The sequence below is a fragment of the Orycteropus afer genome, unplaced genomic scaffold (assembly GCF_000298275.1).
Source record: "Orycteropus afer afer isolate SDZICR_OR568_19922 unplaced genomic scaffold, OryAfe1.0 scaffold00247, whole genome shotgun sequence".
Lineage (NCBI taxonomy): Eukaryota > Metazoa > Chordata > Mammalia > Tubulidentata > Orycteropodidae > Orycteropus > Orycteropus afer.
In genome coordinates, this window is record NW_006921834.1 from 894,664 (window position 1) to 908,033 (window position 13,370).

At 38.2% G+C, this 13,370-nt stretch overlaps 1 protein-coding gene across 1 annotated transcript; it reads left to right on the top strand.

Moving 5' to 3' along the window:
* Positions 1 to 11,677: 11,677 nt before the first annotated feature.
* On the top strand, positions 11,678 to 12,616 carry LOC103204406 (olfactory receptor 9K2-like). The gene has a single exon (XM_042782146.1). It carries the CDS (start codon positions 11,678 to 11,680, stop codon positions 12,614 to 12,616), a length of 939 nt encoding a protein of 312 aa, XP_042638080.1.
* The last annotated feature ends 754 nt before the right edge of the window (positions 12,617 to 13,370 follow it).

Here is a 13,370-nt window from a genome sequence, read left to right on the forward strand (position 1 = left end):
CAACTTGGAGGACATTATGCTGAGTGAAATAAGTCAATCACAGAAGGACAAATATTGTATTACCTCATTACTGTGAAAAGTCAAGGAAATGTTTATATATGGAAGGAAACTTTGTTTGTTGGTTACCAGGGGTGGGAGGGGAGGGAATGCTACAAAAATAAAAATAAAATAAAATAAATAGGTAAATATAATGAAATTCCTGACAATTTCAATCTTTTCTCCATTTATCATGATGTTGTTTATTGGTCAAGTTTTGAGGACTTTCATTTTCTTTATGTTGAGGCATTTTCCATACTGAACACTATAGTCTTTGATCTTCATCAGTAAGTGCTTGAAGTCATCTTCAATTTCAGCAAACAAGGTTGTGTCATCTGCATATCACAGGTTGTTAATGAGTCTTCCTCCAATCCTGATGCATGGTCTTCATGTAGTCCAGCTTCCTGGATTATATATGCTCCGCATACAGATTGAATAAGTGTGGTGAAATGATGCAGCCCTGCTTCTTACCTTTCCTGGTTTTAAATCATGCACTATCCCTTTGTTCTGTTTGAATGACAGTCTCTTCATCTATGTACAAGTTCCTCATGAGCACAATTTAGTGTTCTGGAAATCCTATTCTTTGGAATGTTATCTATAATTTGTTATGATCCACACAGTCAAATACTTTTGCATAGCCAATATAACAGAGATAAACTTCTTTCTGCTATTCTTTGCTTTTAGCCAAGATCCATTTGACATCAACAATGATATCCCTCATTCCATAACCTCTTCTGAATCTAGCTTGAGTTTCTGGCCATTCCCTGTCAATATACCGGGGCAACCATTTTCCAATTATCTTCAGAAAAAATTTGCTTGCATGAATTATTAATGATATTGTAAAATTTCCACATTCTGTTGATTACCTTTCTTTGGAATAGGACTAAATTAGGATCTTTTCCTGTCAGTTGGCGATCTTTTGAATTTATTGTCAGGTAGTTTTCTTACCTGCTCTTCCTCAGGGAGGTTTCCTAGTTTTTTATTTTGGCCACTTGCTTCCACTATCTTGTTCTGTTTCTTTGTTTGAGAAGAGTTGTCTTATGTCTCTGAGACATTTTGAAGTTGTTGTTTTTATTTGTTGACTATATGTTAGTTTGTTTCACTCTGGTGTTCGTTTTGTTTTGTTTCAATATGTCCAACCCAGTAGGGCAGGTGTGCTTCTTTAGTTGTTAGCTTGGCAGCACTGGGGTGTCCCCAGCTGTCTCCAGGTTGTTGTAATAACTTGTGGGAATGTGGGTGCAGGTCTCGGTTTGTCATAAAAAGAGCTGTGAGTATGGTGAGCAGGTGTTGTCCACTAGCTGTGGTGCTTGCCCATCAGATGAGGTGGGTGGTACAGTAGATATGGCTGACTAGTCTGGAAATCCTACTTCCGTACGATACTGCCTCGGAAACCCAAGGAGGGGTCGCTATGAGTCGGGGCCGACTCGACGGCACATAACAACAACAACAACAACAGTCTGGAATTAATATATTTTTCCTGTTGCTGTTGGATAGGGCAGGAAAAAGAGAAAAGATAAAAGAAATTTGAAAAAGGAAAAAAAAAAGGGAAATATAGACGAAAAGAAAGATTGGTAAAATAAAAGAAGAAGAGGAAGAGGGAGACATTAACAAATAAAAAGAAAGAAAAATAAGGAAAAATAAAAACCTGAGAAAAATAAGATAGAAAGGGAAACTAAGAAAGCAAAGGAGGAGGTATTTTTCTAGCTATGGTCAACCAGCAGCTCTGGGAGCTAGCAGTTGTGGTGCAACCCAGTAATCTACTGGAGCTTGTGCCCACAAGGTGAGAGGAGCTTGGTGTGAATGGGGCTTTCTGAGAAAGGAGGCTGCCAGGGTGTGCCTCTTGCATTCAATATAAAAAAGATCAGTCAGTGACATAAATACAGAGAGTACAAGCTGCAGCCCCTGGATATACCTGCTTTGGGTGTGTTACTGAGGGTAACTGGGCTGCTGAGGAGGTGGCTGAGGATTCGAGTAGGTCGGGGCAAGATTTGCCTACTCACCAGGTCAGTGTATTTGTTGGAGAGGAAAATGCAGCCACTTCAGTGGCAATCTGGCATAGTACCTAAGTCATTTAACTGCTAACCAGAAGGCTGGTAGTTCAAACTCACCAGCCACTCCTTGGAAGGAAGATGGGGCAATCTACTTTCATAGTGATACCACCTCAGAAACCCAAGGAGAGGCTGCTATGAGTCTGAACTGACTCAATGGCAGTGAGTTTGGTTTTTTTTTCATTAGTGGCAATTCACTAGTATTTCTGGCAGCCTTCTGGTTGCATGCAGCTGTTTATCCAGCTCTTGCTTATAATCAATCAAGTAAGAGGCCACCTGAATCTAACTTTTCCAGCCACACCAACATAGGACTTTCCCCTCAGGTGGGCCCTCAGACCAAATGACTAGTGGTCAGTAGTTTCATTCCCTTTATCTGGCTCTCTCTTTGCTCTGTGGCTGCCTGTATCACTGGAAGTCTGATCTGTTTCCCTGTATTTTCCTCTGCCAGCTCTAGCACATATTCTGCTCACCTTGATTTCCTCCAGGTCTTTCTACACTATGTCTCTATAGCCATGTGGATTCCATAAACTTGGTTTCTCTTCATCCTTGTATGATGCCCCTGTGCCTTGAAATGACAGGTCCCAGCTTCTCTCTCCCCAGTCACTGTCCTCTCTGTCTCCCTTTCCAATCAGCATTCAATATAATTCTCTATCCTGTCATTTGATGCTCAGAGTTGCAGAACCGTTATTTGTGTCTGTTTTACTAAGTTTACTGGGGTCTCTGTTAGAGAAGGATTGGGTGAAATATATTAGCAGGATGCCGTCTTTACTGTGCCTCTTGCCTATCCCACAATTCTGAAATGGAAGACACAGACATGCTCTTCCTCATTATTATCCTCTTTTTTTTTCCCTTGCCTTCCCTTTTTCTCATTCAATTTTAATCAATTTCTGAGCAATTAAGTCCCTAAGCAATAACTGGGGCTGAGCAAGGTGGGCATAGGGAGCAGAGCAGTAGAGCTCAGGGTGAAAACACCCACACAGAGAAGTAGCCCATTCTGAGGTGTCAGAGCCAGAGTATGTTAACATGAGTGTTTCCTGAGACACACAACTTGATGCAAGTGCCAGAGCAAGTGTGGGGTGAGGAAAGTGGCACAATGGCTAAGTGCTTGGCTGCTAACCAAAAGGTTAACAGTTCATGCACACCCAGAGGCTCTGTGGAAGAAAGACTTGCTGGTCTAATCCCATAAAGATTAGAGCCTAGAAAACCTTATGGAGAAGATCTACTCTGTCACATGGGGTTACTGTTGTTGTTGTTGTTATGTGCTATCGAGTCGTCTCCAACTCATAGAGACCCTCCCTGGGTTTCTGAGGCGGTATCTCTACGGAATTGCCCCATCTTCCTTCTGAGGAGTGGCTGGTGGGTTTGAACTGCCAGGCTTCTGGTTAGCAGTCAAGTGCCTTAGGCACTACACCACCAGAGCTAGGAATCATAGTTGACTAGATGTCATCTAAAAGCAACATGATAACTCTATGTGTGTCAGAGTGGAACTGCACTCTGTAGGGTTTTCAATAGCTGTAATCTTATGGAAGTAAATTGTCAGGCTTTTTTCTTCCACAGTGTCAATAGGTGGATTTACACCAACATTTCTGTTAGTAGCCAAGGGCAAACTGCTTTGTGGTTTTGGGTGTCACACATGGAGTTGTCACAAGTCGGAATCCACTTGGAAACAACTTTGAGGTTTTTTTGGTTTATGCTAGTAGTCGCCCAATTCCAAAAGTGCTCTCTCGCCTTTTCAATTATTTGTTACAACAGCACCCCACATCCAGGTACCAAAACCTTAATTATGTTTCTTTTGCTGCATATAGGAGATTATGATAAATTTAGGAGCTTAAAATAATACTCATTTATTGTTTCATAGATTTATAGGTCAGAATCCTAGGTCAGCATGAATGAATTGTCTGTTTAGAGATTCACAAGGCTGAAATCAAGGTGTCCACTGAGTTGGGCTCTTACCTGGAGGCTTTCAGGAAAAATTCCTTTCTAAATTTATCCAGATTGTTGGAAGAACCCTGTTCCTTGTGTTTTGTACCATATTTTTACACAAATAATGTGCATGTTACACATTTTTTTTCCAACAGACCCCCATCCAAGTATTTTCAAAAGTGTACTATGCTAATTTATTTATAAAAACATGTAAAAAATTAGCATGGCAAGCTTACAAAAATATGCCATGGGGGAAGGTGTGCTTAGCAAAAAGTATATAATATGTGTGTTATTTGTGTAAAAGTATGGTCTTTTTTTCCTATATTGTCTTTGTTCTGTGCTGGCTGTTTGCTGTGACCTATTCACATCTAGTGACTGCACACACTCTTTCTCACATGGCAAAAGGTTGGTGGCTTAAACCTACCCCAAAATCTCTGGGAAGAAAGAGCTGGCAATCTGCTTCTGAAAGGTCACCTTCTTGAAACCCCATAGAACAGTTCCACTCTGCACACATGGAGTCATTACGAGTTGGAATTGACTTGCCAGCAATTAACAACAAGAACATCTAAAATTCCATATAGTTAATGACTTTTTGCTTTCTTCAAGTGAAATATCCTAGCTATCATCCCACAAACCATCTGGTCCTCATTCACTGGTATTCAGTTCATCAAATGGTCCCTAGATTCAGGTGGGATATATTCAAGGTCCTATTTTGGATTTTCTTGATTTCTTTTCTTTTTCTCCATTTTCAACTTAAACTTGTATATAAGTAATTGCTGGCCTATTCCACAGTCAAACTCTGATCTTGTTCTGATTGATGATATTGAGCTTCTCTATGGTCTCTTTCCACAGATATAGTTGATATGATTCCTACATATTCCATCTGGCAACATACACATGTATAGTCACCATTCATGTTATTGAAAAATAATATTTGTAATGAGTAAGTCGTTGGTCATGCAAAACCCTATCATTCAGTCTCCGGTGTCATTTCTGTCACCAAGGCCATATTTTCCATGTATCAATGCTTTTTCTTTGTTTCTGGCTTTCACATGTTAATCATTAGTAATTATCAATACATCTTGATTGCATGTTTGGTCAATTTCAGACTACAGAAGTTGGTAAAAATCTTCAGTGTGGTTAGTGCATAAATTTCAATAATAATAGTATTAGTTAGTCTTCCTTGTAGGTATACAGATATTATTCTCACTGATAGTATTGTATTTCAGGATAATTCTTGAATTATTTCATTTATGTATTTATTTATTTTTGATGATTAATATGATGTCATTCCTTTTTAATTTTGTCATTCCTGGTACAATAGACCATATGCTTGTCCAATTCAAAATGGCCAATGTTAGGCCATTTCAACTCACTAACATTTAGGGTATCAATCTTTATGCATTCCATTTCATTTTTTACAACTTCCAATTTTTCTAGATTCATACTTCATACATTCCATGTTCCTATTATTAATGGATATTTTCAGCAGTTTCTTCTCATTTTGAGTTGTGCTACATCAGCAAATGAAGGCCCCAAAAGTTTCATTCCACCACATAATTAAGGTCAACTTTACTTTGAGGAAGGAGCTCAGTTTTATTTTGAGTACTTTAAAATCTGAGGGGCTCATCTTCTGGCACTATGTCAGACAGTGTTTCTCTGCTAGTCACAAGGTTTTCTGTGTCCAGTTTTTTTCAGAAGTAGATCTGACCACATCCTTTCTAGTCTTAGTATGGAAGCTCCACTTAAACCCCTCTGCTATGGGTGATCCTACTGGTATTTGCAATACCAAGGGCATGGCTTCCAGCATCACAGCCTCATGCAAGTCACCACAGTGTGATAAACTGACAAATGAGTGGTAGAAAAGGCCCATAGTAGGGCCCAAAGGAGCTTTAGCAATCTATTCCATGAGAGCTTTCAAAACTGACACACGAGTTCCTTTCCAGAATTGCCCAACACTGAAAAGACAAGGCTCCAATTCTTCACCCTTTCTTTGTCCACACACAACTTTACCATACTTTCCCATTTTCGGCAGAATGTTTTGTCCCATTCCTTGATTCAGAAATATCATTTGCTTTGGTCAGTGCAATTTTGCTTGAAAAATGCTTGTACATTTCTGCTTGCGCTTTTCCCTCTCTGTTATTACTGTGAAAGATTCCTGGAATTGTCTACTGGAAGAGAAGAGGTGAGTTGTCTCAGTCATTCCAGCTGAGGCCATCCTCAACAAACCAACAAGAGATCAGTTGCCTAGTTGATGCATCAGTCACAAGATCAAATAAACTACTTTTTGTCATATAATAATGAAGTTTTGTAGCTGTTCTCTATGCAACATCACTTTTGCAATAGATAGCTGTTAAGTATGTAAATAAACCTATTTAAGTATTTTATCTTGTGCATTACATTGGAAATCTTCAATAATTAAGATTCAGTATATAACATAGTAAAAATGGCTACTGAGATTTTCGTGGTTCAGTGGTTGAATGCTTGCCTTCCACATGGGAGACTGAGCTTCAGATTTTGGTCAGTATACCGCATGTGGGAGCTCTGGTGGTATAGTGCCTAAGGCACATGACTGCTAACCACAAGGCTGGTGGTTCAAACCCACCAACCACTCCTTGGAAGGAAGGTTGGGCAATCCACTTCCGTAGTAATACCACCTAGGAAACTCAAGGAGGGGTCACTATGAGTCGGATCCAACTTGACAGCAGTGAGTTTGGTTTGTTTGGTTTGACCTCATGTGCAGCCACTAGCTGTCTGTCAATAAGGCTTGTGTGTTGCAGTGGAGCTTCCAGAGTAAAACAGAGTAGGAAGAAAGCCTTGGCAATCTACTTCCAAAAAGCAATCATTAAAGACCCTATTGATCACAATGGTCCAACTTGTAGTTTATTATGGGGATGATTCAGGACAAGCAGCATTTTGTTCACTATGCATTTGGCTGCTATGAGTTGAGGTTCAAATCCACAACTAACAGCAACGATAACTATAATAGTCACATTTCTACATGTTTGTCTCTATCAGGCTCACTACTTGTATTGTTCTGGAGAGATAGACACATTCAGATATCTAGACCCTAAAACTGTGGTCCAGCTAGAAGTATAGTATTCAGCGACCAGAGTTGACAAGGCCCTATGATAGACTTATTAATTATTCATTTGCTTTTGAACTGCTTATGAATTGTAATTATGGATACACTGGGAACAGGTCTATGACATCTTTTATGGTATCACATATAAGATAGAAATTATCCAGCAGAGAATAAAATCCTACAAGCAAATGGGGACAGTGGGCCTATAGAACATAGATGGTAGGCTATAATGTAAAAGAAGCAATCGATAAATGCACCACACCTGTAGAAGGTAGAAATTAGACAGGGGAATGGAGATTATGGGAAACACATGCTCTCAACCTAGTGCAAGTCTTTCTAACAAGAAGTCATGTCCAAAAAGGGAGCCATTCTTCTAGGTCCATAATAATGGTAGATACCATTCTTTCTTTTTATCTTTCTCTATGTGTTCTCATGGGATAGACCTAGAGCTTGCAATTGTTATCATCCAATAAAAGACTTATTTTTAGCTTCTTTCACAGGGACTCCTTTCCACCCAATCTCTGTAATTACCCGAAATGGTTGCATTAGTGCTAACAAAGGCCACCATGTGTTCCCCTACCCTGTAGTATTCCTACTTGTCATCAGGGACTACCACAAGTCACTGGTGACTTTATCTTTGCCTTACTTAAATTTCCATTTTGTCTTCATCTTTCTTACTCTAAGATTTAGAAGATATGCCACAATGCAGGAGAGGTATGCTTATGTGGTGTGATGCTATAGGTTCAATAGCATTTTTCTTATTTTTCCAATTTTGGTAAAGAAATGCTCATAGGGCTGGAAGACAACTTGATAGATCACTCCTTCCATTTGCCTTCTAGATAAGGATGCTTAATTGCAGGAGATTTTCAGGCAAAACTTCTAGTAAAGAAATAAAAAAGACATTCTTAGTTGAGAATGAGATAACATTGATCTAAGAGTTGAACTTAAAACAGAATAAAATTATGTATATCAAAATAAGGTTTTTTATAGTTTGACTTAAAACTTTCATTTTCTAAAATGTTTAATTTTGACATAGTCTTCAGTTTCCTTTATATAGCTATACCAACTTATTTTTGCATTTTTATAATTAAATACAGTATTCCTTGAATCCTTGCATTTATTGATAGAAAACTGCTCAAGAGAAGCTAAGAAAGAAAATTCAGGTAAGAGATAAGATAAATATATGTCTATTTGGGTCAAATAATTAGCCATTTATGAATATTTTTTGTGTGTCTTCTGGCATAGAAATTGTTTTATGATTGATAATATTTGTTCAATACAAATTTTAAAAAGGAATATTAGTATCAATCTTGAAAAATTATATCCACTTTCCTGGACAGCCCACAGATTAAAAAAATAACATATACACACACACGTTTAGAAGTATGCTGCATTCCTGGTTTGTGTGGTCCCTTGCCTGGTAATCCTAACGATAAGAAAAATTCTTCCCATCTTTAATTAAAATATTCCTTACACCACATTGATCATGAGCCTACAAATTTCTCACTTAAGGTGTTAAACCTCCACCATACTGCTTTCATAGTGATACCGCTTCGGAAACCCAAGGAAGGGTGGCTAGGAGTCAGATCCGACTTGACGGCACATAACAACAACAACAACTCTTCATTATTCATCTTGCCATATAATCTGTAGGTATAATTGAGCCTTTTCTTTTTATGTGTTAGTATCATCAACTTTTTTCTTAACAGATACCACAACCATATATTTTGAACCTAGTATCTGAATCCAATGTCTGAAATACAACCTGAATATATCAGAGGGCAAGACCAGGACTATTCTAGATAATTTCATATATATTACAGTATCTGTGCTTATAAAAAGGAGCTCTGGTAGCATAGTTCTTAAGGAATTTGACTGCTAACCAGAAGGCTGGTTGTTCAGACCCACCAGCCACTCCTTGGTAGGAAGCTTGGTCAATCTAGTTCCATAGTGATACCTCCTCGGAAACCCAAGGAGGGGTCACTATGAGTCAGGTTTGACTCCATGGCAGTTTACTTGTCAAAATCTTCTGTTTTTATGTCTCTCCTTTCTGACTAGCATGCATTGTAACTAGATATCTATAAATAAATATTAATATACATCCAAATATAAATATATGAATACTGCTATCTTGAGGTAAATTTAATTGATCCTGACTATTTCATACTAAATTGAAAGTAAGTAAAGAAGCTCTGGTGGCATAGTGCCTAAGGCATTTGACTGCTAACCAGAAGGTTGGCAGTTCAAACTCACAAGCCACTCTGGGGAAGGAAAACTGGGCAATCTACTTCCCTAAAGATTTACTACCTTGGAAACCCAAAGGGAGTCAGAATACACTCCATGGCAGTGAGTTTGGTTTTTTTGGTTGAAGGAAGCAAAGAAGAAAATGCAATATATTGGTACTTTAAAAAGAAATTTATTTCTAGTGCTCATGGATCATTAACAAGATGGATTGATACAGTGGCTGCAGTGATGGGCTAAAGTACAGCAAATATTGTGAGGATGACACAGGATGGGGTAGTGTTTCATTTTCTCATACACAGGGTCAAAGCTGACTCAATGGCACCTAACAACAGCAAGTGCAAATACCCTTATAGATGTTACAGTGCTTTTCTCAATAACAGATTTATTTAATATTATTTAAGTGGGACTCAAAATGGGATGGGGGCAGAAGGGAAAGGAGAGTTTTCAAAATCACATTACTGAACTTTTATCTTTTTTTTTTTTTCTCTTGTGAACTAATTTTTTTATTTCCTTATTTATTTTAGAATAGTTGACACGGGATAGAGATAGTAAGATCAGGTGAAGAGAAGATGGAAACAATAGGAGTTGGAGGATTTGGGGAGAAAATAAAGAAGGCAGAATAGTCACAGGTTTGAGGGAGACTGAAAGTCAAGGAAAAATAGGCTGACTCTGTGCCAAACCAAACATGAGTATTTTGGTTTCATTTGTTGTTTTCAATACGACACACACTCTGTTACTGCTGCTGCTGCTGCTGCTGCTGTTTGAGTACCCTCTGTTGTTGTTTGTTGTTGTTATGTGCAATCGAGTTGGCCCCGACTCATAGCGACCCCTCCTTGGGTTTCCGAGGCAGTATCACTACAGAAGTAGGATTGCCCAACCTTCCTTCCGAGGAGTGGCTGGTGGGTTTGAACCGTCAAATTACAGTAGATTTTAAAGCTTGTTTAAAAGGGAGAAAAATGATCGTGTCACTTTACTTTTTACCAAATGGAAACAAAATTTCTAAAGTTACAGAGTTAACAAATCAAACTGCTTAACTGTGTGGCATATTCAAACTAATCACTGAAATTTTTAATACATGTGTGGATCTCTCTCTTGATTTACCAAAAGCTAATCACTGTCATTGAGATGATTCTGACTTATAGAGACCCCCATGTCACAGGATAGAACTGCCTCATAGGGTTTCCATGGTTGTCAATCTTTAGGGAAGCCAGCTGACTCATCTTTCTCTCAGGAAGCAGCTGGTAGGTTTGAACACCAAGCTTTTGTGTGGTTAGCTGCTAAATGCTTTAACCACTGCTCCACCTAAGCTGCCTCTCTCTAAATACAGAGATCAGTAATATTAATATTCTAAAATTATCATTTTTTTCACCTACTTACAAAATTTAGTCAATTCATTATTTAGGAACTTCCTTTCCTCTTAGTTGGCTTCTTAACCATTTTGCACAGAGATTTGTAGGATCGAAGGATTTCTCCTGGTAGCATACCTGAGCTTTGTCTACTTAAAGAAACTGAAGATTAATTCTATTTTTTAAAGGTTTTATCTTAGGACACCCAACTAAATATCTTGGTGACCTATTTAAAACTCACAAGTGCTGAGAAGTTTGCAGTTATTGACCTCTTGTAGAATCTATTCATAGAATTTGAAATCACTCTTTCTTTTAATCCTCAATTATAAAATAGAAGATTACCTGAGTGGTGTAAATGGTTTAACACAGCTGTTAATTGACAGGTTGATGATTTGAGTAAGCCAGAAGTGCCTAGGAAGAAAGACCTGGTAATCTACTTCTGAAAGACCATAGCCATTGAAAACCTGATGGAGCACAGTTATACTCTGACACACAGGGGGTCACCATGGATTGGAATCTACTTGATGCCAACTTGTTTATTAATTATAAAATAGATGTATTCTAGAGGATAAAATGAATCTGAGATACCAATTAATGATTAATATGAATATTTATCTCTCAAACCCCTCAGCTACCTTGAATTTATCATGTAAATCAAGTGGAAAGCTAAACTATATCTTTATAGTACTTTTAAGAGTGAAAGACATATGTGTTACATTGCAAAGAACACTAGATATGGGTAGACACATGAGAACACTATGAACTAGGTATGGTGTGGTTATGGGCAATGGGTTTGGTGATGAATAATTCATAGAAAAACTCAGATTCAATTCCTGTAAAAGGATGCAACAAATCATAAAAAATGATTAACAAAAATAAGAAAACAATGTGAGTTTAAATATCTTTTACAAGAGAAAGGAATGTTCTATAATACTAGGAAAAGATAGAAGATTCACTTTTTAACCTTGTCTTGTACCTTTTAGCAGGTTCTTGCCATGGGTGACGAGGCAGCAGACAACTACTCAGATGTAACTGACTTCATTCTTGTAGGCTTCAGGGTGCGTCCAGAATTCCACATTCTCCTCTTCCTACTCTTCCTGCTGGTCTATGGCATGGTCCTTTTGGGAAACATTAGTATGATGGTAATCATTGTGACTGATTCTCAGCTGAATACACCAATGTATTTCTTTCTAGGCAATCTTTCCTTCATTGACCTCTCCTACTCCACTGTTATTGCACCTAAAGCCATGATGAACTTCCTATCAGAGAAAAAGACTGTCTCCTTTGTAGGTTGTGTTGCCCAATTCTTCCTCTTTGCCTTTTTCATTGTAACAGAGGGCTTTGTCCTGGCAGCCATGGCCTACGACCGCTTCATTGCCATCTGCAATCCTCTTCTTTATAGTGTCCAAATGTCAAGACGCCTCTGCACACAGCTGGTGGCTGGTTCCTATTTCTGTGGCTGGGTCAGTTCTCTAGTCCAGGTCAGCGTCACATTCTCGGTGTCTTTCTGTGCTTCTCGAGTTATTGATCACTTCTACTGTGATTCTTACCAAATTGAGAAGATTTCCTGCTCTAATCTCTTTGTCAATAAGATGGTGTCTCTCAGTTTGGCTGTCTTCATTATTTTTCCCACGATAGCTGTTATTGTAGCGTCTTATATGTATATTGTGTCCACAGTCTTGAGGATCCCTTCCACTGAAGGGAGGAAAAAAGCCTTCTTCACTTGCAGCTCTCACCTGGGGGTCGTGAGTGTGCTGTATGGGACTGGCTCTTTCGTGTATCTCACACCTCCAAGCAATCCTGAACTTCGAAAAGTGGCTTCAGTATTTTACATATTGGTCACACCCATGTTAAACCCTCTGATCTACTCTAAGAAACAAGGATGTCAAACAAGCTTTGAGGAAAATCTTATGGAAAAAACCATTGTATCCTAATTCCACTTTCTTGTGCTTTCCTTATTATTGGAGCCATTAACTCTTTTTCTTTTTTTTTAGGTAGTTGAACAAACAGAAATCTATTTTCTCACAGGTTAATAGGCTTTTGTTGTTGTAGTAGGTGTGTCAAATGGGTTCAGAGCCATAGCAACCTTATATATGGGCCCATTGATTCTTTCATCCTAATTTGTTTTTAATGTGGGGTCAAACTTGATTCACTTAGTAAGGCTTCAAGTTTTCCATTACACAGATGAATTATTTTCACTGAAAGAGTAGTACTAATATGTCATTCATTCTTCTTTAAGAGATGTGTTCTATCTAAATATTTTGGAAATTAAAAAAATCTACAGCCATTCTATAAATAAAAGTATAATCCTTGTTCTTTCTATCATCTTTTGATATCTAAAGATTTAATCACCATTTTTTCTTATGAGCCTTTTGGAGTAGTGGGCAGAAAAATGCTTTGGTAAGATGTTAAACATGCAATGTATAATCTCTAATGCTCTGAAGAAGTGCCAATCCATGGCAGGATTATTTCTGAGTTGTTATATTTAACTCTTGCATAAAATCTATTTATGGTGACTTGATCCTGGCCCATATGATCTAGCATCTCTTTTTTTCTTTGTGCCATCATGAGTTCATTAGAAAATGTCAATAAATCATTAGTGCTTGTTCTGGTTACCTAGTGCTACTCTGACAAGAGTATACCAAAAAAGGGATGGCCTTAACAAACAGGAACTTATTCTCTTACAGT

Coding starts and splice junctions, on each gene's coding strand:
- LOC103204406 (XM_042782146.1), top strand. CDS start 11,678: ATGGGTGACGAGGCAGCAGACAACTACTCAGATGTAACTGACTTCATT.